Source organism: Onychostruthus taczanowskii, unplaced genomic scaffold, assembly GCF_017590055.1.
Source record: "Onychostruthus taczanowskii isolate IOZ18803 unplaced genomic scaffold, ASM1759005v1 scaffold60, whole genome shotgun sequence".
In the NCBI taxonomy this organism is placed as follows: domain Eukaryota; kingdom Metazoa; phylum Chordata; class Aves; order Passeriformes; family Passeridae; genus Onychostruthus; species Onychostruthus taczanowskii.
In genome coordinates, this window is record NW_024503680.1 from 5,162,527 (window position 1) to 5,184,195 (window position 21,669).

The following is a 21,669-nucleotide window of genomic DNA, read 5'->3' on the forward strand; positions in this document are numbered from 1 at the left end:
CAGGTCTCAGCCCCCTATGAGGTGCCGCTGGGGCTGCCCCCAGAGCCGGCGCGGGTGAAGGCGGCGGCGACAGGAGAGAGCACCGGGGCACTGAAGGCTTGGCTGGCACGACACCCCAGGAACCCCTATCCCAGCAAGGGGGAGAAGGTGATGCTGGCTGTGGTCAGCCGGATGAGCCTCACCCAGGTCTCCACCTGGTTCGCCAATGCCCGCCGGCGCCTCAAGAAGGAGAAAAAGGCGAGCTGGGCCACACACAGCGCCTCAGATGGCGAGGACAGCGAGGGCGAGGGGGTCCCGTCGGGTGCCGTCCCCATTCCCAGTCCCAGCCCCGTGCAGGATGGGTGTGGGGGCAGCCCCGAGGTGACAACAGGCCCTGGGCAGGAAAAGCAACCCCAGAAACCCAAGATCTGGAGTGTGGCAGAGATGCTGGAATCTTCCCCCAGCAAGAACAGGTGTCCCCCGGGGGTGCCAGTGGTGCTGGAGCAGGTATAGGGCTGGGACAGTCACGTCCTGTCCCCAAGGGCATGACACGAGCGACAGCCATGGGACCCAGCAACTGCCTCACCAAGGAGAGTGGGAGGGACACAAAACAGTAATAAATGTGACTCTGTCTTGGGTCTCCTGGTGTGCCTGTGTGTGGTGGGGATGCTGGTGGGGATGCTGGGGGGAACAAAATAGCTGCAAAGACATCTTTACACACCAAAGAAACTCCTCCACTCCTCCCCTGTGGGACACAATGTCAGCGAACACGAGACTCACACATGAGAAAGAAACACAGATGCGATGGGGGCAGCCCCACGAGGAGCGTGGGCGCCACAGACAGAACTATTTACACCATGGACACGGAGCCGTGCTGGGCCAGTCCGGCCGCAGGAGCCCCCGGGCTCTGCCCGTCCCTCTCCTGCCGGGGCCCCTCCGGCCGCTCAGCCCCCAGCACTCGCGCTTCCTCTGCTGGCATCAGTGTCCTGGCTCCGGCTCTTTGTCTGCTGTGGAGGAGGACAAGAGCTGAGGTCTGGCCCAAATGCTTGTAGGCTGCAACGAGCTCCTGCAGCTGCGGCAGCCAGTGTGAGCACCCACATGGAAAAGACAGTGCTGTTCTGCATGGGAAGGCACCAGGCACTGAGCTTCTCCCCCTGGTCCAGGCTGAGCATGCTGTGGGTCAGAGGACATGTGTACCTCAAGGGACAATGCCCCAAGGAACCCAAATCCTGCCTGGCTCAGGCACAGGGGTTGGCTGTGCAGGGTCAGGAGTGGGGGAACCCAAAGACCTCCAGGCACAGGCACTGGCAGAGGCTGTAGACAATGCAGAGAAGGAGGGTGGAGGGCACAAGACTGACCAGGATGATGCCCAGGCTGTGGTGCTCGATGAGCAGGAGGTAGATGCCGAAGGGCAGGGAGCTGAAGTAGAGGAGGCAGAGGACGCCCAGAATGAAGCGGGGGATGGCTTGCCACCCCCAGGAGCGCCACTTCTGCCCGGGGCCGTGGCAGGGCAGCGCACCCAGGCTCGTGGGGCGGTACAGCCGCACCACCTCCAGCCTGCCCAGGCTCTCCGGTGGGGCTACGTCCTCTGGCACCTCCAGGATGGTGACAACCAGGCAGTCGGGGCTGGATGCGGGCTCCAGCACACTGGGGCAAAGGAGCACCTCAGGAGATAGGGGTGGACCCCGTTTCTTGGCCCGTTCACGGCCTGTCAGCAGTGCCAGTGCCTCACCGTCATCCTGCAGCTGCTGCACGTCCCCGCCCGGCACCGGGCTGTGCTGGCGGCAGAAGGGGCAACGGAGCTGTGGGGTTGAAGTGTCCCCCGGGGGAACAATCCTGCGCAGGCAGCGGGCACAGAGGCGATGGCCACAGCGGAGCAGCTTGGGCCTGCGGGCACGGGCGTCGAAGCGGCTGTAGCAGATGTGGCACTCCAGCTCGGGGGACGAGGGTGCCACCGGCGGGGACACCAGCTTGCTCTCTGGCTGGGCCATGCTCCCGGTGGGCTGCAGGGAGGGGGCACCGCTGTCAGCCAGGGCTGGGGGCAGGCCCGGGCCCGCTGCCTCCCAAGCGTGGGGTCCCAGCTCCGCTGCCCGCCATGGTCATTGTCCCGGTCAGACCCGGGGCTCGGCGGGAGACAGGGGCAGTGAGAGCACGGTGGTGGCGACAGCCCCTCCCCGGCCCCGACTCCAACCCCCGCCCGGTGCCACCGGCGCTGGCACTCGCCGTCATCCCGGCCGCTGCTTTGCGGGGAAAAAATCGCTCCCAGGGGCCGGCACCAGCGGAAGGGCAGCTCCCGGACACGTCTTTGGCCCTCACGGCGCGTGTGGGCTCCCTGGGGCCCCGGGATGGCTCCGAACACCGGCTCTGCCGGCGGCGGGGACCCCGCACCCCGCTCCCCGGGCGAGCAGCTCTCGGTCCGTGCTCCCCGCCCCCGCTCCCGGCCCGCACCGCATCCTCTCCCGTACCTGCGCTCCGCAGCTCCCGGCGGGGGCACAGCGGCGGGTCGGTCCCCGCCGCCGGCGGGCTCGGTGGCACCGGTGGGCTCGGCGGCGGCGGGCTCGGGCCCGGCAGCCCCATGGGGGGAGGCGCGGGGCGCTGCCCGCCGCGCTGCGGGGGCGAGCACGGCGCAGGGGCCGCCGGCAGCGCCGCGGCGTTGGCCCGGTAACGGGGAGCGGGGAACGGAGGGGGAGCTCGGACGGGCCGTGCTGGAGCCCTGCGGAGCCTCCTCTTGCAGAACCGGGCCCCGCCGGCTGCTGAGGGGTAGGCGCAGGGGTCGATGCAGGGGGCGGTGCGGGGTTTGCTGCGGGATCGGTGCGGCTCCCGGTACTCCAGGGCTCCCCGCTCACGGTCAGCCCTGAGGCTGCTCCTTCCCGGCGTGGAGCCTGCGGTAGCGGCGCTTGGGGCTCACTATCCCCGGGGGTCGAGTTGGGGGCACTCGGGGGACACAGCACCTGGCAGGTTCAGGCTGTGCACAGCGGGTTGTGTTTCCCAATTACAGGGCGTTTCCAGCAGCCCTGGGGGGCAAAAGCACTCAGTGGTCCCCTCCTTTCCTCCAGACAGGAGAGTGACAGCACTGCCCACCACAAGTGAGGGCCTTTTCATCCAAATCCTCCAGGTTTAGTACAGCCTGACAGAGCTTTCATGCGAGGGCTTCAGCTCCTGGTGTGCCTCATTCCCCAGTCCTGCCCATACCACCCACTGCTCCCAACCCTCCCACAGCTGCCCCTCACACCACAGCCCCTCTCAGACTGACCTAGTCCTGGTTATCTGCCTTTGAAATGCCCCCAGTGTCAACCTTATGTGCCCCGTTGACCATCTCTTGCTCTGTCAGGATAAAGGAGACTCAAGAAGCAGCCCACGCCACAGGCTTCTGGCCACTGATGTCACTTACATGTCCCTGTGAGACCACGGCCACTGGATACTTACCCAGGTAACTGCCCCTCACCTGGGGGAGCAGGCAGAGGGCTCAGTGTGCACTGACTGACCAAGGGATGGGTTAGGCACACTCCCAGCACCAGCTCATCTCTGCTCACCTGTGCCTCGGGAGCAGGTGGTCTTGGGTCAAAAACAATGATTAAAGAGGGAAAAAAGGCTTTACAAACTGCCAGATTTACAGCTGACGTTCCCAACTGCCCTGACTTAAAGGACATCAATGATCTTCTTGTCACCATCAAAAGCATCTCTGGAGAGCTTCGAAGCCTCTGGGAGTGGGCAGCATCTGGCGCTGGGCAGTTCCTGCCCACTTCAGGGGGGCACTGTCACTGCTGTGGCATTGGCAGCAGCAGTGCTGTGGCACTGGTCCAGTGCCAGCAGCATTGTGGCATCCCACAGGAGAGGCTGGCTGTGGTGCCTGCCCCGAAGAGTCCAAAGGCACTTCGAGTCGAGTGCACCTCCCTGCACTTCTCCAGTGGGAGAGCACCAAAACCTCACTGGAGCAGTGTGGTGGTCAGGCTGCTTCAGGGGCTCACACTGGTCATTAGGAAACGAAACTCACTTGGAGGGCAGGGCTGCCTGGAACAGGGCAGATGCCAGACAGCTCTGAAAAATCAAACCCCAACATTTTTCTGCCTTCCACCCAGGCAGAGACCAGACAGGGGTGAGCACAGACCCCAGACACCAAAGAAGGCAAGTCATGGACACAAGCAGGGCTGTATGCTGGTTTTAATGTTCCTAAGAACTAGGAAACAGAAATCAAAAATAGATTTTGCTCTTCTTGATAAAAGTAATAAAATGGTTAGCGGTGTTAAATTAATCCTTACAAAACAAAACCCAAGAAGGTTAAATAAAGCCCGGAGGCTCCGCATAAAAACCACAATGACTACAAAACAGCTGCAAAGACATCTTTACACACCAAAGAAACTCCTCCACTCCTCCCCTGTGGGACACAATGTCAGCGAACACGAGACTCACACATGAGAAAGAAACACAGATGCGATGGGGGCAGCCCCACGAGGAGCGTGGGCGCCACAGACAGAACTATTTACACCATGGACACGGAGCCGTGCTGGGCCAGTCCGGCCGCAGGAGCCCCCGGGCTCTGCCCGTCCCTCTCCTGCCGGGGCCCCTCCGGCCGCGGCGCTCAGCGCCCAGCACTCGCGCTGGCCATCCATCCCTCCGTCTGTTCCGCCGTCCTTCTGCCTGCCCACGCGCGCGTCCCAGCTCCGGCTGTCCCTTCCCTCGGCGCTCCGGCGTGGCGGAGCTGCCGGCTCCTCCTGCCGCGCCGCACTGGGCTCCCTCGTCCCTGCTGAGGGCCGTGGCTGAGCCTCCTCTCCCACTGGCCGCCGGACGCTCCCGGCTCCTGGGGGCTGGCGTGCAGTTCGCAGAGGAGAGCAGGTGCCGTGGAGCTGCTGCGCAGGAGTCCCGGGCCGTGCTGCACAGCCAGCAGTCTCTGCTGCCCCGGCCAGCCTCCCCCGGGGCCACCGGCACCTCCCCCGCTGCCTCGCACCTCTGCCTTAGTTGGGATTAGTCTCTCGGCTGCTGCTCTGCTCTCGGCCCAGCTCCCGCTCTTTGTCCGCTGTGGAGGAGGAGGAGGAGGATGAGGACGAGGAGGAGGAAGACGAGGAGCTGAGGGTTCGGCCCGAATGCTTGTAGGCTGCAACGAGCTCCTGCAGTCGCTCCGGCGTGGGCTCCCACTTGGCAAAGCCGGCGCTGTTCTGCAGGAAGAGGACGGCTGTGTTGTGCACAGCCTTGTAGTACATCTCCTCCCTGCAAGGGAAGAGCACAGGCATCAGCACCTCCCCTGGTCCCCGCCTAAAGCCCTCAATACCTGCTCCTCCTCTTCCTGCCTGCACTAGGACAAGTCTTTGTCCCATCCTTTTTCTCGTTATTCTGAGTAGAAGGGAGGCACAGTGCAGCCTCGGGAAGTTCTGAGTACAGCAGAGGGTCCTAAGCTTACAGAGGGAAGAAAACACTGATGCTGCAGAGCCCCATTGCTCCCTACCAGTACATGCATGTGCTGGAACCTTGCTGTCCCTGCAGAGGGGACTCAGCACACTGAGGCATCAGTCCTAAGCAGGTAAGAACTTCAGTGTTCAGGCACCTGTTGCTTAAACAAGCTGCTGCTCACACTTGTTGCCTCAGCAGCAGAGCAGAGACCAGCCTGCCCCACCAGGGACCAAACCCCCGCTGCCCCTTGCCTCTGCTCCCCCAGTGATGTCCAGCTGCTGCAGCACAAGCAGCTACCAGGCCTGAGGGCTGGCAGAGGCACAGATCAGTGCCACAGGTGTGACCTGTTCCAGCTGGACTCGTGCCCAAGGCATACACCTCTCACAAGCTAAAGTTAGTCATTAAACAGACGTTGAATTCACCCTGCTGTCTGCCCATCCTAAACACCCAAAGTGATGATGTGCTGCGCTTGTCCTTGCCTGCTCCCTGCTTCCCACTGATTTCAGCTTGGGAGAGGATATTTCTGTCACACAGCTTCAGAGCTGTGTTCCCAAAGGATCTGAGAACAAAGCCTACTTTTTGCAGACATGCTGGGACCCGCTGCGGTACTCGTGATCGAAGGCCGGCAGGATGAGCTGGTGTCGCTTGAACTTGCTCTGCTCCATGCGCGTCAGGGCTGGCGTGGGGGGGTCCCGCCACTCAGGGATGAACACAATGAAGGAGAGCGGCTCGCTGGAGCTCTCCAGCAGTTTCTAGTGCAAGAAGAAAAGGAACAATCTCAGCACTGACTGAGCAATGACGTGTTTAATGAGTCCTACAGAAAGGAAATGCTTCTGATTCAAGAGCAGTGCCCAGCTGCCACTGTCCTCTGTCCCTGCCCTCAGGGCACAGGAGTGGTGAGGAGCAGAGGATGGACAGCACAGCTCCATCCCAAACAACCCCACTGTGAGCAGACATACCTCAAAGTGAGAGACCATGGCATCCATCAGCTCCTCACAGAATGGAGGATTTGCCTCAAAAGAACCACTTATAGGGAAGAAATCCAGGCACGGGCTGGAGAAAGAGGCAAAGATCCCCATCAGCTCATCCTGAGTCATCTCACGGGCATGCATCCACACCCACGCAGAGCAAGGAAACGTAACACTCACCCCCTGGATCCAAAATACCCGTCTGTGTCCAAGAAGGCTGAACAGTACTGTTTAAAATAGCAATTCAGGGGCGAGGCAAAGCATTCAAAACTCACTCCAAAGAGCTTGTGGAGGGCTTCAAAGATGTGCACGGGAAGTGCCCCTTGCAGACCAGTCCCTTCATAGAGCCCCACACCGAACATCATCTGAGGAGAGCAAAGCCTGGTGAGCCGTGCCAGCACTCGCTGTTCCTGCTGTTCCCTTCACTGAGCATGGACCCAGGGCCACATGTCCATGCACCCACTCCTCTAGGTATGCAGGGCCCCCTCGTCCTTTCTCAAATTCGTGTAGGTCCCTGCATGTACCCAAGAATGCTCTTTAGAGATTTTATCCAACTCTGACCCCACAAAACCATCAGTTTTCTCTTGTACCCAAGTGACCCTTCAGCTGCCCCTCAGAGTCAAGAGCTACTGAAGGTTTCCTTCACAAACATCTTTACCCACACCAAAGTCTCGTGTCAAGACCGGAACTACTCCCCAGTCCACAGTCCTACCTCAGCATAGCATGAGCAGACTACAGACCCAGTTTAAACCCCGTGTTGCTCCAGGCTCCCAAAGCTGTGACTCTTTCCCAGCGCAAAGACAAGTCCTCAGTGCTGCCAAGGCTTTCTGATGTACAGCTGTGGTGAGACCGTACCTGATATCGACGGAGAAGGCACCAAACCCTGGGCAGGAACTTTTCAAAGCCTGAGTCGTCGATGCAGCTGTACCGATAAAGAAGCCACTGGAAGAGAAAGCCAGCCATTGAAGACACTGGGAACAGCCAAGCTATGGTGATACACGCACATTGTGACAGGGAGAGGGAGGCTGAGGAGCAGGTGGGCTCTGCAGGGAGTTGTCAGCACATCTGCTGTCACTGCGTGAGCCACCAGCTTGTCACTAACACGAAATGAATGAACCACCACAGCAGCACGTGTCTCTCAGCAAGGGTTGCCTTGGTTTGAATACAATGTTCTGGCAGCACAACATTTATTCAGAGCACACACCCAACACCTGGGAAATACTCCCAGCAGAGCCTGACCCCAGCTAAGGTGAGAGTAACTGTCCTCATGGCCGTGGCAGTGTGTGACAGCCCTGCAGGGGCAGTTGGCCAGCCTCTGCCCAGCCCTGCCCAGGAGATGACCCTGCCCCAGGGGCAGCAGAGGCAGCACCCAGCCCTTACCAGCTTGCTGAAGTAGTTGCGGCTCACTTTGACCATCTCCCCCTTGTACCGCACACACGCCACGTTGTTCTCCATGTGCATCTCCACGCTGGGCAGTGGCGGGGAGGGGATGGCCAGTCTCACGGGGTAGCAGTACACCAGCCTGTCCTGGACCTCAGGAGCTTCCACCTCAGCTTTGGAGAATGAACAGAAAGGCAGTCTGTGAGAAGCCAAGGGTATTCGGGACCAGTCTTCAGTCCACCTCAAAAGACACAGCAAACCAAATAGGGCTGAAGAGCAGGGTGGTCCTCCCAAAAAACCACCATGGTGGTCCCTCACGGATCCTGTAGGCAGCTACCTAAGTTCCAAGGTGATTCCCCGATGCAGACAGCACACAGCCACCCCAGCATCCTGGGGCATGTTCCAAACAAACAAAATACTCTTTTTGTTGCTACTGTTTCTTATTTCAGTTTGCCCCAAAGTCATCCAAAAAACAATAAAAATTCAAAGGCTGTTGAATGCAGGAGGCAAAGGAATCTCCCTGCACCTTGCAGTTATCCATTGCCTCAGCTTCAGGGAGAGCTCATAAATCAGCTGGAAGGAATCTCTGACTTAATGGGGTTGGAAGATATGCATCAAAAACAATGGCAAAAGGCAGACATTGGGACCTGAAGGGAGCCTGAGGAGAGTCAGGACGCAAAAGGAGAAAGGACTACAGACAGTGGCAATGAAAGGAGCAGGCCCCATGGAGGAAGGAAACGTTGACTAGAGGCAGATGTACAGACATGAGCGAAAGAAAGGACAGAGAAAATATCAAGGAACATGAACTCTGCCAAGAAAGGGCGCAGAGTGACAAACTGGGAGGCAGAGGGGTGCAGAAAGGTGCTCAGAACACAAGAAACGTGGCAAATGAGAATAAAGGGAAAATACTCAGCACTACTAAGGAGATGTCAGCTGTTCCCAGGAACTCATGAAGCAGCAAAGCAAAAAAGTATGGTCCAGTGAAATGAACAAATGCCCTGCTCAGTGTGGCCTGCTCCTAACAAGCTACTGCATCCTGGCAAATCACATATTTGTAGTATCTGATATTACAGCTGGTCATAGCATCTGATGGAAGACACTGTGACTGACAGCTGAGGCCTGTGTTGGACTGGATGTTTCTTACTTTGAAACAGACTTTCTAACATCTGGAGACAGAGCTGCCCTCCCAAAAGGTAACACTCTCTGAATAAGCACAGGCCAGACCATGGGGCCTTTAAAAGCAGTGCTACAGCTCTTCAAAGCTGGCTGCATACCAGAGATATTGTTCTCTTTGAGTATGGCAAGATGCTTCTCCCGGATGCGCTTGACGTATTCCAGGGATATGTAGTAAATTTTACTGCAGATGCCTTCGACAGAGTCCTTGGCTGCAGCAGACACGTGGGGCCCACACTGTTTGCGTAGGTGCTCCAGGCGGTCCTGTGGAAACAGAGAACCAGAGTCTCTCACACGGCCACCACTGGCTCTCCAGGGGTCTTCAGTGTCTCCAGAAGGACCTGTACCTGTCCCCACATGCCCCCTCCCCAGCTCCCTGTGCCCAGCCACACATCAGTGGTACACTGACCATGTAGTCCTCCTTGGAAGCAGAATGGTCCCTTCGCAGCCAGCTGAAGGTGTCCTCCACATTCCACTTCACCACCTTCCTGCTGTCTGGGGAAGCACTCCTGCCAAAACAGAGGCAAAATTTAACTCACAGCTGCACAGCAAAATATCCCACCCTCCTTCAAAGTTTTTTATCAGTGGGGAATGTGGACACTGTCACTTGTCAAGGTCCATCCCTGTCACTCCCCTCCCGTTCTCTGGAAAGGCATTCCAGATGTTTGCATGGTTGTGGACGGCTATATTCTCTCCAAAACTTGGTGTACTGGCTGCTGTCCTCTCTGCAACAGGAGAGGCCCACATAGCCTTTACTTGTCATGGCAGTGGTCCATTTTAATACTGCCTCTAATTTTCAAGAACTGCTAGGAGCTTGTGACCTAGAGAAAACTACCCTGTTTGCAAACTTTTCCTTTCCCCACAAGGTTCTCCCTCACTATCTTCCTCAGTTCTGTCTCCTGTGGCAGAACTGGTCAGAAAAACCCTATCTTGTATACAAAATGCTCTGTAACAGCAGTGAGTGCCCAAGCACTCCTGATTTTATCTCAGGGATAACAAAAGACATTCCACACCCAGTACTTCATTGTCTCCACACACATTCAGCTCCCCAGTATTACATTTTACAGGTCATTATCAAAAGATGGCTCCAGCACTACAGTTTTTCTTCTGTATGCTCCTAACCTTGCTTTTCCTCCATAACATTATGCCAGTGCTGGACAAGGAAGGATGAGAAGCCCCTATAGCCCTTCTGTCTTTTCTGAACGTGACAGCACTGCGAGAAGAGCTCCCACCTGGATTCAATCAGTCTTTTCGCAGCCTCAGCATACTTGAAGAGCAGCCTCTTGGCTTCCTCTCGGAACTTAATTCTGGATAACCTGAGGTAAGTTAAATTCATATGCATGAGTCTCACAAAGGCATGGAAGAGAGGTTCAGTTCCCCAGCTTTCCTTCACCAGCATCGAAACAAATGGAAGCACCACAGCAGAACCGCGGCAGGTAAACCACCAGACCAGACTGACCCAGAACCATCCCAACAAAGTTCTCTGTCTGTGAACAGTACCTGATGGGAATGTCATTCATGATCTCTCTGAACATGGAAGGAGACACTACTGGCTCGCAGTCACTCGGTAAAAGAGGATCTGTCCCTTTATCAACCACTTTCCTCTCCAACATCCAGCGATTAAAAGACTCCCTTGGGGGGTCAATCCCTGGAGATGCACAGAAGGATCTAATCAATACAACACAGAAATGCCCAGTAGCTCTGGTAAGGATCATCACACAAAGTTCTGCCTAATCAATTAACAAACAATTCCACAGAGTATAACCATCACAAAAAGAGAACACAGGGACTAAACACGCATAAAACAGAAGTCAGATCACCACAACAATAGAACTGAGAAGGAAATCAAAGGAAGCCAAGTGAAACTCACCTTCTCGCTGCTGGCAGAGCTCACGGTAATGCTGCCGCAGCTTGAGAATGAGCTGGGACCGAAGCAGCTCCACCTCGGGGTGTGGAGAAAGCACTTCTGATGGTGCCCTCTGCTTAATCACAGCATTTGTCTGAATATCCAGGTCCCAGTATACTCTGAGGCAGAAGAAAATGTCATCAGGATAATCAGATTATTGCTTAATTATCAAATACTACTTTTAAAGATGCTTCCTTGGGCTATTTCACCAGCCTGGAAACCAAACTATCAAGACTCTTAGCAGTGATTTATCCCTCAGGTTTCTCGAAGATATCTGGAAACCTGTGTGTCTCAAACACTTCACTGAGAAAGGAACAGAAGACAAACAGAGACAACTCACTCAGTTGGTCGTAGAAGAGCTGCCTGCTGTTTGTCTTCAGGTGAAACACACCATGCCTTCAAAACAGAGGTTCCTGGAATACTGGGAGAGCTAGGGACTGGCTGAGCAGCTGGGTTCCCTGGGACATCCGCCTGTGTGTGCATGAAAGATGAATTACTGCACCAGAGAGACAGGTAAAGGAGAAGCAGCCCAGTGAATCAAACCAGAACACCACGCAGAACACCACGCAGGAGACCCCTGTGAGCCCTGCAGCCCCCCTTGGTTTAAGGCTGCACATGTTTGATTCAGAGCACCATACCCACCTTGGGCTTCTTCACACTGTTGCCACTTGGTGGAACCTCTTCTGAGAACCTCCTCTTCCTCTGCTTGCTCTCCACAGAAGCATCTGCCACCCCACCTTCCAGTGGCATTGGAGCCGCGTTCAGTCCCAGAGGGTCTGACTACAAGAGTCCAAACAACAACAGCACACGTCAAGCTCACCCACTGCCACTGCAGTGTCCCACTGCACTGCTCCCAGCTCCCACATGGATTGAAATAAGGACACCACTAGTCACACCTGCACAAAGCTGAAAGATTCTCTTCTAAATGTCTATATGCTTCTTAAAAATAATGAGAAAAACTCATCACAAATCCCCCACGTTGACTGTTCTTTGAGAGGTGCATGATTCCTGGAACAGCAACACCTGACCTGCACCTGACAGAGGAACACTTCCCCAGAATCATGCCAGACAATGAACCGAGCAAGGAGTTCTCAAGGCACAGAAGACCCTCCCACACCTGTAATCTGAGTCCCACAAACCATGAAGACCCCAGCCCTGGTACAGCACTCCCAAGGTGAGTGAGCACTTACTATGACATCGTGCTGTCCCAGCACAGGCATTTCCCACAGAGACTGGTTGGTGAAGCGGTTGAAGTAGTAGGGGCGGTTCTCCCGCTTGCTCCAGCACTTCTCCCAGCCAGCCTGCACCAGCTCATCTGAGAGGACACTGAGAGTCAGGAGAGGAGCATCCTGCACGACAGACCTGCCCTGCAGGTGCCCAGCACTGTCACAGCACACTCTGAAACACACATCATTCCCGGCCCCCCTTGGCAGCTCTGTTTCAGCCCCTTCCCCACTGGCAGGGCCCTGCAGGATGCCCGAAGGCAGGGTTGGTACCTGGCAGGTCCTGGACCAGGCGCATGGGTTTGGGGGAGCTGGGCTGGTTCTGGTTGGAGGTGCCAGGTGAGTGACTCATGAGAGACGCTTCCTCCGCAGGGCTTCTGTGATTCTCATTGGCCATTTCTCAGCAACCACACTGGAAAAAACAGAGGAATATCCGGTGTTACAGCAGGAAAGGTCCCATATCTGCTTGGCACACTCAGGTGTAGCAATACAAGTTCATTCTGATAATAAAATAGGAATTGAACCAGTACATGCAAACTGCACCTCAGCCCTGAAAAACACTTGTGATCCTGGATATGAGCTATGAGGAATGCTCAGCATTAAATGGGGTTAGCCAGGGTGTTCTTCAGGCCAGCATTCAAAATATTCCTTTTTCAGCTAGATCTCTCCAAAGAGTGAAGAAATCAGATTGTAAAAAATAACATAAGCTCCTCTGTGATTATGTGCCACCTTCTGCCACACCAATACCACTGGCCAGGTCTGATCTGTTACCCTCAGAGACAGTTTGAATCAACTCACACACACATAACTGCACATCATTTCAACAAAAGCTGTCATTAAAAAAAAAATCTGCTATATAAAATAGCCCTGGAGGTTCACTAACAACTTCTGTGGTTCAGAAAACCACAGGCTGGGAGTCAGGAGCTCCTGAATTATTACCCTCTGCATGTCCCAGGCTGACACGTCCTAGTCCTAGTCCTAGTCCCACAAGCAAGGCCTCAGCCAGCTGTTTTGGCCCTTGCTGCTTTTTCATCTGCATAACAACAGTTATGCAAAAGAAGGTCTGTTGGAACAATAAAGCTCCTCTTAACCATAATTTAATGTTGCCAGCTGGAGAGAAACAGCCAGGCTTTTCCTCTCTTAGTCACCACTCTTCCCCTGGGGAAGTTTCTGAAACAGCGGCACAGATTGCTCTTCTCTGGCAGCCCAAAACACACTGGCAATGAACTGGGGGGAAACAAGGCATTTTACATAATTCCCAGCTACCTCAGACACTTAACTCTATTCAGGCTTTGGAGACACCCCACAGCACACAGCAGCAGAGTCAGGGCAGCAGCAGCACAATGCTGTGCATAGTGTGCTCCTCACCTGAGCAGCACACTACCTGGCAGCAGGAGCCACGTACAGGAGCTCTCCAATAAAAACTCGGGATTTTTCTGGGGCTAAGTCACTTGGGTTTGAAGCCTTCGCTGCACTTCCTGTGCATACAGGCCAGTGGCTATTGCAGCACAACAGAATGGCAGGAGCAAACACTGAGCAAGAGCGAGGGGCCAGTAGCTCAGCTGCTCACAGCACTGGCTGAGATCAGCACTGAGGAACTCAACTCCTTCAGCCCCTCGGAAGATGTTTCCATGTTTCCAGGCAGGGCACACAAGGGAAGGTGTGGGACACTGCAGACACCTGGAGTTTGGGTCTTTGCCCCCAGAGCAAGCAGGACATAACTGGGGACCTTTAATGGCCTCAGCAGTGAGCGTTGTGCAATCTCACACTCCCTCCTGAACTCCAACCCCACCACGTCCTTACAGCCACTTCACAAAGGTGCCAAGGTGAGCTGGGCCAGTGGCAGCAGCTCAGGCTCGTGTCAGCCCGTGGGTACAGGGACCCCGGAGACAGCAGGGCTGCCAGGCAGGAGCGCAGGGAACCTGCGAGGGATGTTTAGTCCCTCCTCCTCAAACTAAAGTTACAATTGCACATGCAGCTGCATCCTGCAGGTTACACAGAGCACACCCTGGAGTGAATGGGGTGTACTGGGGGGACCAGAGCTCCCAAAGTCATGATTGTCAGGATTCACAGACAGCACTGGGCACAGAGCCCTGGCCAGCTTGGATGGCACATGCCAGCTCCAGTGACCTGCCAGTGTTTTTCACCACCCATCGCTCAAAAGAGCTGTCAAACAGGGTGACTGGCTCTGCCTCCTCCCATTTATGGATAAACTGGAATGGTGGAAGTAGCCAAGAAGCTTTATCACTTGATCAGTGTTAACAAGTATTAAAGCCAAGTACCCTTAAGGTCTGGGAAAAGGAAACAGCCAAACTAACAGGAATCCTGGCAGAAGCCACTCTACTTTTATGTAACTACACTGGGACTTAGACAGTGACAGGGATCCAGAGGAAGCATTTTATGGTGATTACGGTATGTTTTTATACACCATGGCAATGCATACAGTGCTTCACAAACACGGTACAACGCTGTCCCTGCCCAGAGAGCTTACAACCTAGAGCAGCAGCACAACCAGAGACCACAGTGAGGGGTAAGGAGACACAGAGTAAAGAAGTACAGCAAACAGGACCGGTATTTGTTTCCATTTCACCGAGGTAGAATTTTGTACAAGACAACAGCAAATGCAGACAAAGGAGATCAGCGACAGCCCCCCGGGACAACCCCCGGTTCTCCCCCATCCCAGAACCACGGCTGCTCCAGGAGGCTGGGAGCCAGGCCATCGCCTTCCCCATCGGCACCTATCCCCTTTCCGAGCGCAGGCCGGCGGGCCCGGAGCTGAGCAGCGCAGCGCTCCCGGGGCACCACGGGCACTGGGACCGGGGCACCGGGTCTGCGCGGGGAAGCGGCCGGGAACCTCCTGGGGCTGCCCTGCCGGAGGCGAAGACGGCACGGAGCTCCTCGGCGCGGCGGGCCGGGGCCGGCGGGCGGCCACGAGCGCCCAGCGAGTGCGGAGAGGAGGCGGCGGCGGCGACAACTCTGCAGTCTGGCCGGGAGCGGTCCGGGGGCGCGGCCTAAGCGGGGCGGCGGCCGGCCGGGCGGGTACTTACGGTGGCGGGCTGCCTGGCGGGACGCGTGGCCGTCGCTCCGTGCTCGCCGCTGGCGCGCCGGGGCCGCATCCTCATAGCGGGGCGTCCCGCGCCTGGCCCGCGGGGGCGGCTGCGGAGACAGGAGCCCGTTACGGCGCCGCGGGGAGGGGCCGCGCGACGCGCAGGCGCGGCGGGGGCGCGGCGGCGGGAGCGCAGCGGCAGTAGCGGCCGCGCTCTAAGATGGCGGCCGCGGGCCTGCGCCGCCTCCCCTCCGCCGCCCGCGCGCCGCCGCCGGTCCACGCCGCCTCCTCCTGCGCGGCGAGCCGCGGCCACGCGGTTGCGCCGCTTACCTGGGCGTGAGGCCAGGGGCTGCAGGCACCGGGCACCGCTGCGTCCGCCACCGCCGCCGCCCCACCTCCGCCTCGCCCGCCCCGCCGCCGCCATCTTGCGCCGGGGCCGCGGGTATGGAGCGCATGCGCGAAGCAGAGCCCGCGCTTGGGGGAATTACGTGGAGCATGCGCAAAGGCTGCGCGGTCACCCCGCCCACCCGGCGCCATCTTTGTGGCGGGCACCGCCCCGCGGTGGGCGCGGAGCGGTCGCGGTCCCGCCCGCGCTGTCGTGGAGCCGCTTCGTGCGGGCCGGCCCCGCCCTCCCGCCCGCCGCGGGCGGTTCCCGGCACTGACAGGGCGCGGCCGCAGCGGTCGCCACCAAAGAGCCTTTGAAGAGCGGCGGCGCCGGGGCGGAGGGGCTGCATTGATGTGGAGGCGCGGGGTTTCCGCCGCCCCCCGCCGGGCACAGCGGTTGCTCCTGCTGCGCTTCAGCCCGGGCCGGGCCTGGCAGCCGCTGCCTGTCCCGGCGGTCCCTCGGGCGCAGCGCTGACACGTCCCTCCCCACACTATCCCTCGGGTCCTGGTGGCAGCCGGCGGGCGCTGGCAGTGAGGGGCGCGGTGCAGCGCAGGGCACTGCCCGGTGGTCGCTGGGGTCGGTCCCTTGTCCCGCGGCCGCTGCTGCACAGCGTATGCTGGAGGATGACACGGGACGTGGAAGGAGGACACGGCTGTTATTGGGGGTTCTCTGGGGGTCGCAGGACCCCTCGCAGCCGGCGGAGTTTCTGCCACATCCACCTAGCAGAGCACCCGTCCTGCCTCGGCCCCACCTCCCTGGGCAGCCGCTGGCCCACGGCCCCGGTGAAGGGGAAACCGCGGGGCCTCTCCTGCCCTTTTCTTCTGGGATATCCCAGCTGCCCGGCTTTCCAAGGGGTTTCCCATCTCCCGGAGTCCTGCCCTCTGCTCCGGGAGCAGCGGGGTCAGTTTAATGAGTTAACGCTGGCGCAGCAGTTCTGGGGGGATAAGTGCTGTGTAAGCACTGAGGCTCGCGTTTTGGGCTTCCAGCAGCCCGGCTCCGCTGCCCAGAGCACCGATAACCCCCCGGGGCACAAAGGGCCGGCTCAGACCGACCCCTGAGGGCAGAGGGGACTCTGTGAAGGGACAGTGAAACTCCAGACTTGGAGCGAGGCAGCTCAAGTGGCCGAGGGGGTGGTGAGGGCAGGGGCTCTCGGCATGGCTCGGTCAGGCAGGATTTTCGGGAGGCAGCCCCGGGCTGAGGAGCTGCCCGTCTTTTCCGTGACGGGAGCAGGACGGCTGCGTGGGCGCTCGTGGGGACACTCCGGCAGTGCCCATCTCGGTGCTGCGACCCCGGAGCCAGCCAAGCTGCCGCTAACACACGGGGCAAGGCCACCCAGAGGCACATCCTGCAGAGCCAGTGCTGCCTGCCTTGGGGTGGGGGCAGTCCTGAGGGTCCGCAACTTCTCTGCTCAGGTTCATGTTACAGATGGCCATGAACCAGCCCCCAGCAGCAACCCCGGCCCGGGTCTGCACTGGAGCTGGGACAGCCGAGCACTGGCAGAAGCTGCATAACAGAGATTGGGAGTCCCCAACAGCCCAGGCCCGCCCGGACATTGCCGTTTGCACATGTGCCCCTCGCACGGGGGGTGCCGGAGATACCCACGGCTCTGGTTGCGTGTGCAGGACGCGGGGAGCGGTGTTTTCGGGGGGAAAAGGCTTCGTGTCCAGCCCGGAGGTGGCCAGGCGAGCCGCTGCCTGTGCCGCTGCTGGCAGCCGGCCGGGCTCGGCGGGACACCGACCTGCATCCTCCCCGACCGTCCGTTCCGCTGTCTCCTCCCAGCTGTGAGCCCACAAGGAGTGGCAGTTGGGGGCTATATAAAGGCAGGGAAACCTCAGCCAGCTCAAAAGAAAGTCTTGGAGCTGGTGGTGTTCTCCCTCCCTCCTGCCTTCACGTGATTCAGCTTCCCCACGCCGGGAGCCAAGGACAAGCCTCGCTGTAAGTACCCGAACTGAGCCGGCATTGTTTGGGGGAGCCCCCCAGCCTCTGGGCAGGATGGTGGCTCCGGGGAAGGGGATCCCCCATCCTTTCCCTTTACAGAATTGGAGGAAAACGCTGTGGGGGAGCCCCGTCCCATCGCACAGCCCCGGGGAGGGAGTCCCCATCCTCTCCGAGAAGTGGGGGAAGCTGTGTGTGAGCCCCATCCCATCCCACGGGCTCGCACGGAGCTCTGCCTGTTCCTGTGGGATGGACAGGCTCCAGCTCCCGTCTCAAACCAGCCTGGGGGCAGGCGGCACATCTCGGGGGGGCTGTGACGGTCGTGGGACGGCCCCACGGGCGAGGGCTCGCTGCTCTGCGAACTGCTGGGGCTCTCCGCTGCAGCAGCACGCACGGGGCTGGCGCCTGTCCCTGCGGTTCGGGGAGCGGGGTGTGTTCAGCGCGGGGGGAGTGCTGCAGTGGGTGTTCCCAGATGTGGGACCCTCGGGCTCCACAGGGCCAGTGCGGGGGCTTGTGCACAGCACATGGGGTAGGAGCCATGTCCCTCATGGGCTGCTGCTCCAGAGGTTTCGGGCAAAAGCGACCTGGGCAGCACTGGGGGTTTCAGGGAGAACAGTGGAGCCGTGGGGTGCTCCTTGGAGCTATCCCCTACCCGGGGCAGGTCGGACAGCAGCTGCTTCCCTTCCAGTGTGTCCCCCGGGCCTGTCTGTGCTGACACTCGTGTATGTCCCCAGGCCAGTCCGTGCTGACCCTGCTCTCTGCCTCCAGGTGCGGGATGGCTGCCGGCGGCTGCCTCCTTCTCCTCCTTTTGCCCTCGCTGCTCACAGCTTCACACAGCCCTCCTGGCTGTAAAATCCGGATTACTTCCAAGGGGCTGGACCTGGGTAAGGGGACGTCCAGGATCTCACAGTCTGGGAAGAGGGACGTTTGGCACCGTCCTGGGGTCTGTGCTTGTGTAGGGCTCTGCCTGCACTGCTCCACCATGGGGTGGCCGGGAGGAGTGGGGGCTGTCAGGGGCGATGCTCCCAGGAGGGCACGTCCTGACCCAGCCTCGTTTTTCCCTGCAGTGAAGCAGGAGGGGCTGCACTTTGTAGAGCAGGAGCTGCAGAACATCACAGTGTCGGACCTGCATGGGAATGAGGGGCAGTTCCAGTACAACATCAGCCAGTGAGTGCTGCCTGCTGCCCACGGCCTCCCGTGTCCATCTGTCCGTCTAACCACCCCTGTCCCCTCCCTGCAGGGTCAAGGTGACAGACCTGCAGCTGGCCTTTTCAGATCTGAGCTTCCAGCCACAGCAGCACCTTGTCTTCAACATCAACAATGCTTCCATTAGCCTACGTTTCCGCAGGCAGCTGCTCTACTGGTTCTTGTGAGCTGCCTCCCCTTCCTCCTGCTCTGGGTGCTAGCCCACCCCATAGCTGTGCATGCTGGGTGCCACAGGTGCCTTGCTGTCCTGCAGCTGGCAGGAGCTGTGTGCTCATCTGCTTCCCTGGCTTTTAGCTACGACATTGGGTCCATCAATGCCTCTGCGGATGGTGTCCACATCTACACAGTGCTGCAGTTGGCCAAGGATGAGGCTGGGCGCCTCAAGATCTCCAATATGACCTGCAACGCCTCCATAGCGAGAATGCACGCTGGCTTCTCCGGCACACTCAGGTACACCCGACCCCTCTGCGCGTGCCTGGCTCTCTGACCTGCTTCCCACACCTTCAGTGCTTCCACAGCCCAGCTGTGTGCTGGAATGGGCACAGAACCACAGGGAAAACAGGCAGTGCAGAACCACTCTTGTGTTCTCCAGGAAAGTTTATGAGTTCCTGAGCACCTTTATCGTCACAGGGATGCGCTTCCTCCTCAGCCAGCAGGTACAGCTGAGCACAGAGAGGGGCTGTGGGATGTTAGGGCTCAGCCCTTTGTGTGTGGGAGAGGGCAGAGTTGTATCCCACCCATCTGCTGGGCCTTGTCCTGCCTCTGCAGCTCCTCATCCAGTCCTGGGAGTGATTCCCCTCAGCCTGGCTCCTTGCCTTGCAGATCTGCCCATCCCTGGAGCATGCCAGCCTGGTGCTGCTGAACTCTTTGCTGGACACAGTGCCTGGTATGTGTTGCCCTGGGAAAGGGACTGGATCCCATTCACTGTCGGGCAGATAGTGCTGGGCATCAAGCTGCCAGGCAGCTCCAGGCTAAGCCACACCAGCACATCTTCCTTGGCAGTGAGAAACTACGTGGATGAGCATATTGGGATTGACTACTCCCTCCTACGGGATCCATCCATCACCACTGACACCCTTGAGCTCGACTTCAAGGTGAACACTGGGTCCTGCCTTGCTGGTCCTTCCCCATCCCTGTAGAAAAGGCTGTGCCAGCAGGCACGTTGGGCTCCATGGAGCAGGTGAGGGCTGCCCAATGGCTGTGGGAACCTCTCTTGCTCTTGGTCCAGGGCATGTTCTTCCCCCGCGTGAGAGAGGACCAGGAGCTGGAGAACCACGCGGTGGAGCCGGTGATCAAAGAGACTGAACGCATGGTCTATGTTGCCTTCTCTGAGTACTTCTTCGACTCAGCCATGCACTCATACTTCCAGGCAGGAGTACTGACCATAGAGCTCCAGGGGGAGAAGGTAAGGAGCACCAGACCCTCAGACTGTGTGCAGGCAGGAGGGAGGGGTGGGCTGTGTCACAGAGCAAAGGAGGTGCCATCCAGGGAGCGGCTTTGCTGGGACCTGCAGCAGTGGCTTGCTCCCCCTAAAGTGGTTTGTGCTCTCCACAGGTGCCCAAGGACCTGGAGGTTTTGCTGAGAGCCACATTCTTTGGGACCATCTTCATGCTGGTAAGGAGCCTCCAGACAGGATGGAAGGCATGGCAGAGCACAGCCCTGCCCTGCACACAGCCTCCAACTCACCTGCATTCCCCAGAGCCCTTCGGTGGATGCCCCACTGCGGCTGGTGCTGCAGGTCTCTGCTCCCCCCCGCTGCACCATCAAACCCTCGGGGACCTCAGTTTCTGTCTCTGCTTTCCTGAACATCTCACTGGTGCCCCCGGATCGCCCACCTGTCCAGCTCTCCAGCATGGCCATGGTGAGAGGAGGGCTGGGGCTCCTTGTGCAGTCAGCCCAGTATACACAGGAGCAGTGTCTCCCATCCTGTGCTATAAGGCACTGGTGTGACTGAGGAGAGGGACACTGGACCTGTGGCATGAGCTGGCCTGGTTGTCCTCTGCCTGCTGTGAGTCAGCCCTCTTCCTCCCCAGGAAACCAAGCTGAGTGCCAAGGTGTTTCTGCAAGGGAAGGCCTTGCGTGTGCAGCTGGACCTACGACGGTATGGCTGGGGTCCCATGGGGGCATGGGGAGAGCCCCCTCCACACCGTACTCACAACTGCTTCCTTCTGTCCAGGTTTCGCATATATTCCAAGCAGTCAGCGCTGGAGTCGCTTGCGGTGAGAGCACAGTGATGGCTTGGGAACCCTTAGACCCAGCCACAGGGCTGGGGTGGGCTGGGGAGAGGCTGTCCATTCAGGATCCCCACTTACAGCCCTCCCTGCCCTGGCTGGCAGCTCTGCCACTACACTGACCCCAGCTCTTCTCCTGCAGCTGTTCTCACTGCAGGCCCCACTGAAGACCCTGCTGCAGCTGACCATCATGCCCATCATTAACGGTAGGCATCACTGCTCCCACACAACTGGGAGTGGAGGCAGGGGCATAGCAGAGCTCAGCCTCATCTCAGCTCTCCCTGTCTGTAGAGAGGACAAAGAAGGGAGTGCAGATCCCACTGCCTGAAGGCATGGACTTCACCAGGGAGGTGGTCACCAATCATGCGGTATGTGGTGCGATAGGCACAGCCTGTGCCTCCATGTCCTGCTGGGGAGGGCACTGTCACCTCCAGCCTTGCACTGACCCCTCTTCCCTCTGCAGGGATTCCTCACAGTGGGAGCTGATCTCCACTTCTCCAAGGGGCTGCGGGAGGTGATTGAGAAATACCGCCCAGTGCCAACCACTGCTGCCTACTCCAGCTCCCGGCCCGCAGAGCCCAGCCTGGACCCCAGCTCGCTCTAGCTCTCCTCCCTGGACCAAGGGCAGATCCCGGGCTGGACCCGTAGACTGTAGGTAGGAAGCAGCTTCCCTGGTACCACCAGCACATTGTCAGGGCGTCCAGGCCCTGGTTGGGCGCAGCAAGGTGGAGAGGGTGCTCTGGGAATCCCTGCTGCAGCCCTGCTCATTACACTAATAAACCACCTGACTCCAACCACATGGCCTCAGTGCTTGGAGGACATGTCCATGCTGGGGAGATGGAAAGGAAGCAG

General features: G+C 58.7%; 3 protein-coding genes across 13 annotated transcripts; 1 reads left to right on the forward strand and 2 right to left on the reverse strand.

The window, feature by feature from the left end:
- Positions 1-1,244: 1,244 nt before the first annotated feature.
- Positions 1,245-2,171, reverse strand: LOC121343737 (E3 ubiquitin-protein ligase RNF182-like). The gene has a single exon (XM_041419176.1). The coding sequence runs from the start codon at positions 1,968-1,970 to the stop codon at positions 1,245-1,247; it is 726 nt and encodes a 241-aa protein (XP_041275110.1). The 5' UTR covers positions 1,971-2,171.
- A 1,952-nt stretch (positions 2,172-4,123) lies between these two features.
- On the reverse strand, positions 4,124-15,517 carry PCIF1 (phosphorylated CTD interacting factor 1). 2 transcript variants are annotated; one of them, XM_041419178.1, is made up of 17 exons: positions 15,391-15,495; positions 15,062-15,170; positions 12,288-12,426; positions 11,982-12,106; positions 11,434-11,571; positions 11,132-11,262; positions 10,756-10,910; positions 10,386-10,533; positions 10,118-10,201; positions 9,295-9,394; positions 8,987-9,149; positions 7,713-7,885; positions 7,188-7,274; positions 6,513-6,697; positions 6,324-6,417; positions 5,941-6,116; positions 4,124-5,184 (listed from the first exon to the last, which is right to left on the reverse strand). In XM_041419178.1, exons 3-17 carry the CDS (start codon positions 12,409-12,411, stop codon positions 4,932-4,934), a joined length of 2,136 nt encoding a protein of 711 aa, XP_041275112.1. In that variant the 5' UTR covers positions 12,412-12,426; positions 15,062-15,170; positions 15,391-15,495; the 3' UTR covers positions 4,124-4,931. The 2 variants fall into 2 exon arrangements, with proteins under 2 accessions (XP_041275112.1, XP_041275113.1); XM_041419179.1 differs by lacking the exon at positions 15,062-15,170 and having other exon boundaries at positions 15,391-15,517.
- Positions 15,518-17,249: 1,732 nt separating this feature from the next.
- LOC121343739 (phospholipid transfer protein) lies at positions 17,250-21,616 on the forward strand. 10 transcript variants are annotated; one of them, XM_041419189.1, is made up of 15 exons: positions 18,102-18,264; positions 18,448-18,547; positions 18,621-18,749; positions 18,881-19,036; positions 19,179-19,242; positions 19,409-19,472; positions 19,589-19,680; positions 19,815-19,991; positions 20,141-20,200; positions 20,286-20,447; positions 20,620-20,687; positions 20,763-20,805; positions 20,960-21,023; positions 21,109-21,185; positions 21,281-21,616. In XM_041419189.1, the coding sequence occupies exons 1-15, from the start codon at positions 18,105-18,107 to the stop codon at positions 21,419-21,421; spliced, it is 1,557 nt and encodes a 518-aa protein (XP_041275123.1). In that variant the 5' UTR covers positions 18,102-18,104; the 3' UTR covers positions 21,422-21,616. The 10 variants fall into 10 exon arrangements, 9 of the variants coding, with proteins under 9 accessions (XP_041275119.1, XP_041275116.1, XP_041275123.1 ...); XM_041419188.1 differs by having other exon boundaries at positions 18,102-18,547; XM_041419185.1 differs by adding an exon at positions 17,250-17,380 and having other exon boundaries at positions 18,149-18,264; positions 19,179-19,680; positions 20,620-20,805; positions 21,109-21,616.
- The last annotated feature ends 53 nt before the right edge of the window (positions 21,617-21,669 follow it).

Coding starts and splice junctions, on each gene's coding strand:
- LOC121343737 (XM_041419176.1), bottom strand. CDS start 1,970: ATGGCCCAGCCAGAGAGCAAGCTGGTGTCCCCGCCGGTGGCACCCTCG.
- PCIF1 (XM_041419179.1), bottom strand. CDS start 12,411: ATGGCCAATGAGAATCACAGAAGCCCTGCGGAGGAAGCGTCTCTCATG. Junction 12,107..12,287: donor CCTGGTCCAGGACCTGCCAG/GTACCAACCCTG, acceptor GTGTCCTCTCAG/ATGAGCTGGTGCAGGCTGGC. Junction 6,418..6,512: donor GGGTATTTTGGATCCAGGGG/GTGAGTGTTACG, acceptor CTCTTTCTCCAG/CCCGTGCCTGGATTTCTTCC.
- LOC121343739 (XM_041419180.1), top strand. CDS start 18,105: ATGTCCCCAGGCCAGTCCGTGCTGACCCTGCTCTCTGCCTCCAGGTGC. Junction 19,037..19,178: donor GGCTTCTCCGGCACACTCAG/GTACACCCGACC, acceptor TGTGTTCTCCAG/GAAAGTTTATGAGTTCCTGA. Junction 20,201..20,285: donor TTGGGACCATCTTCATGCTG/GTAAGGAGCCTC, acceptor TGCATTCCCCAG/AGCCCTTCGGTGGATGCCCC.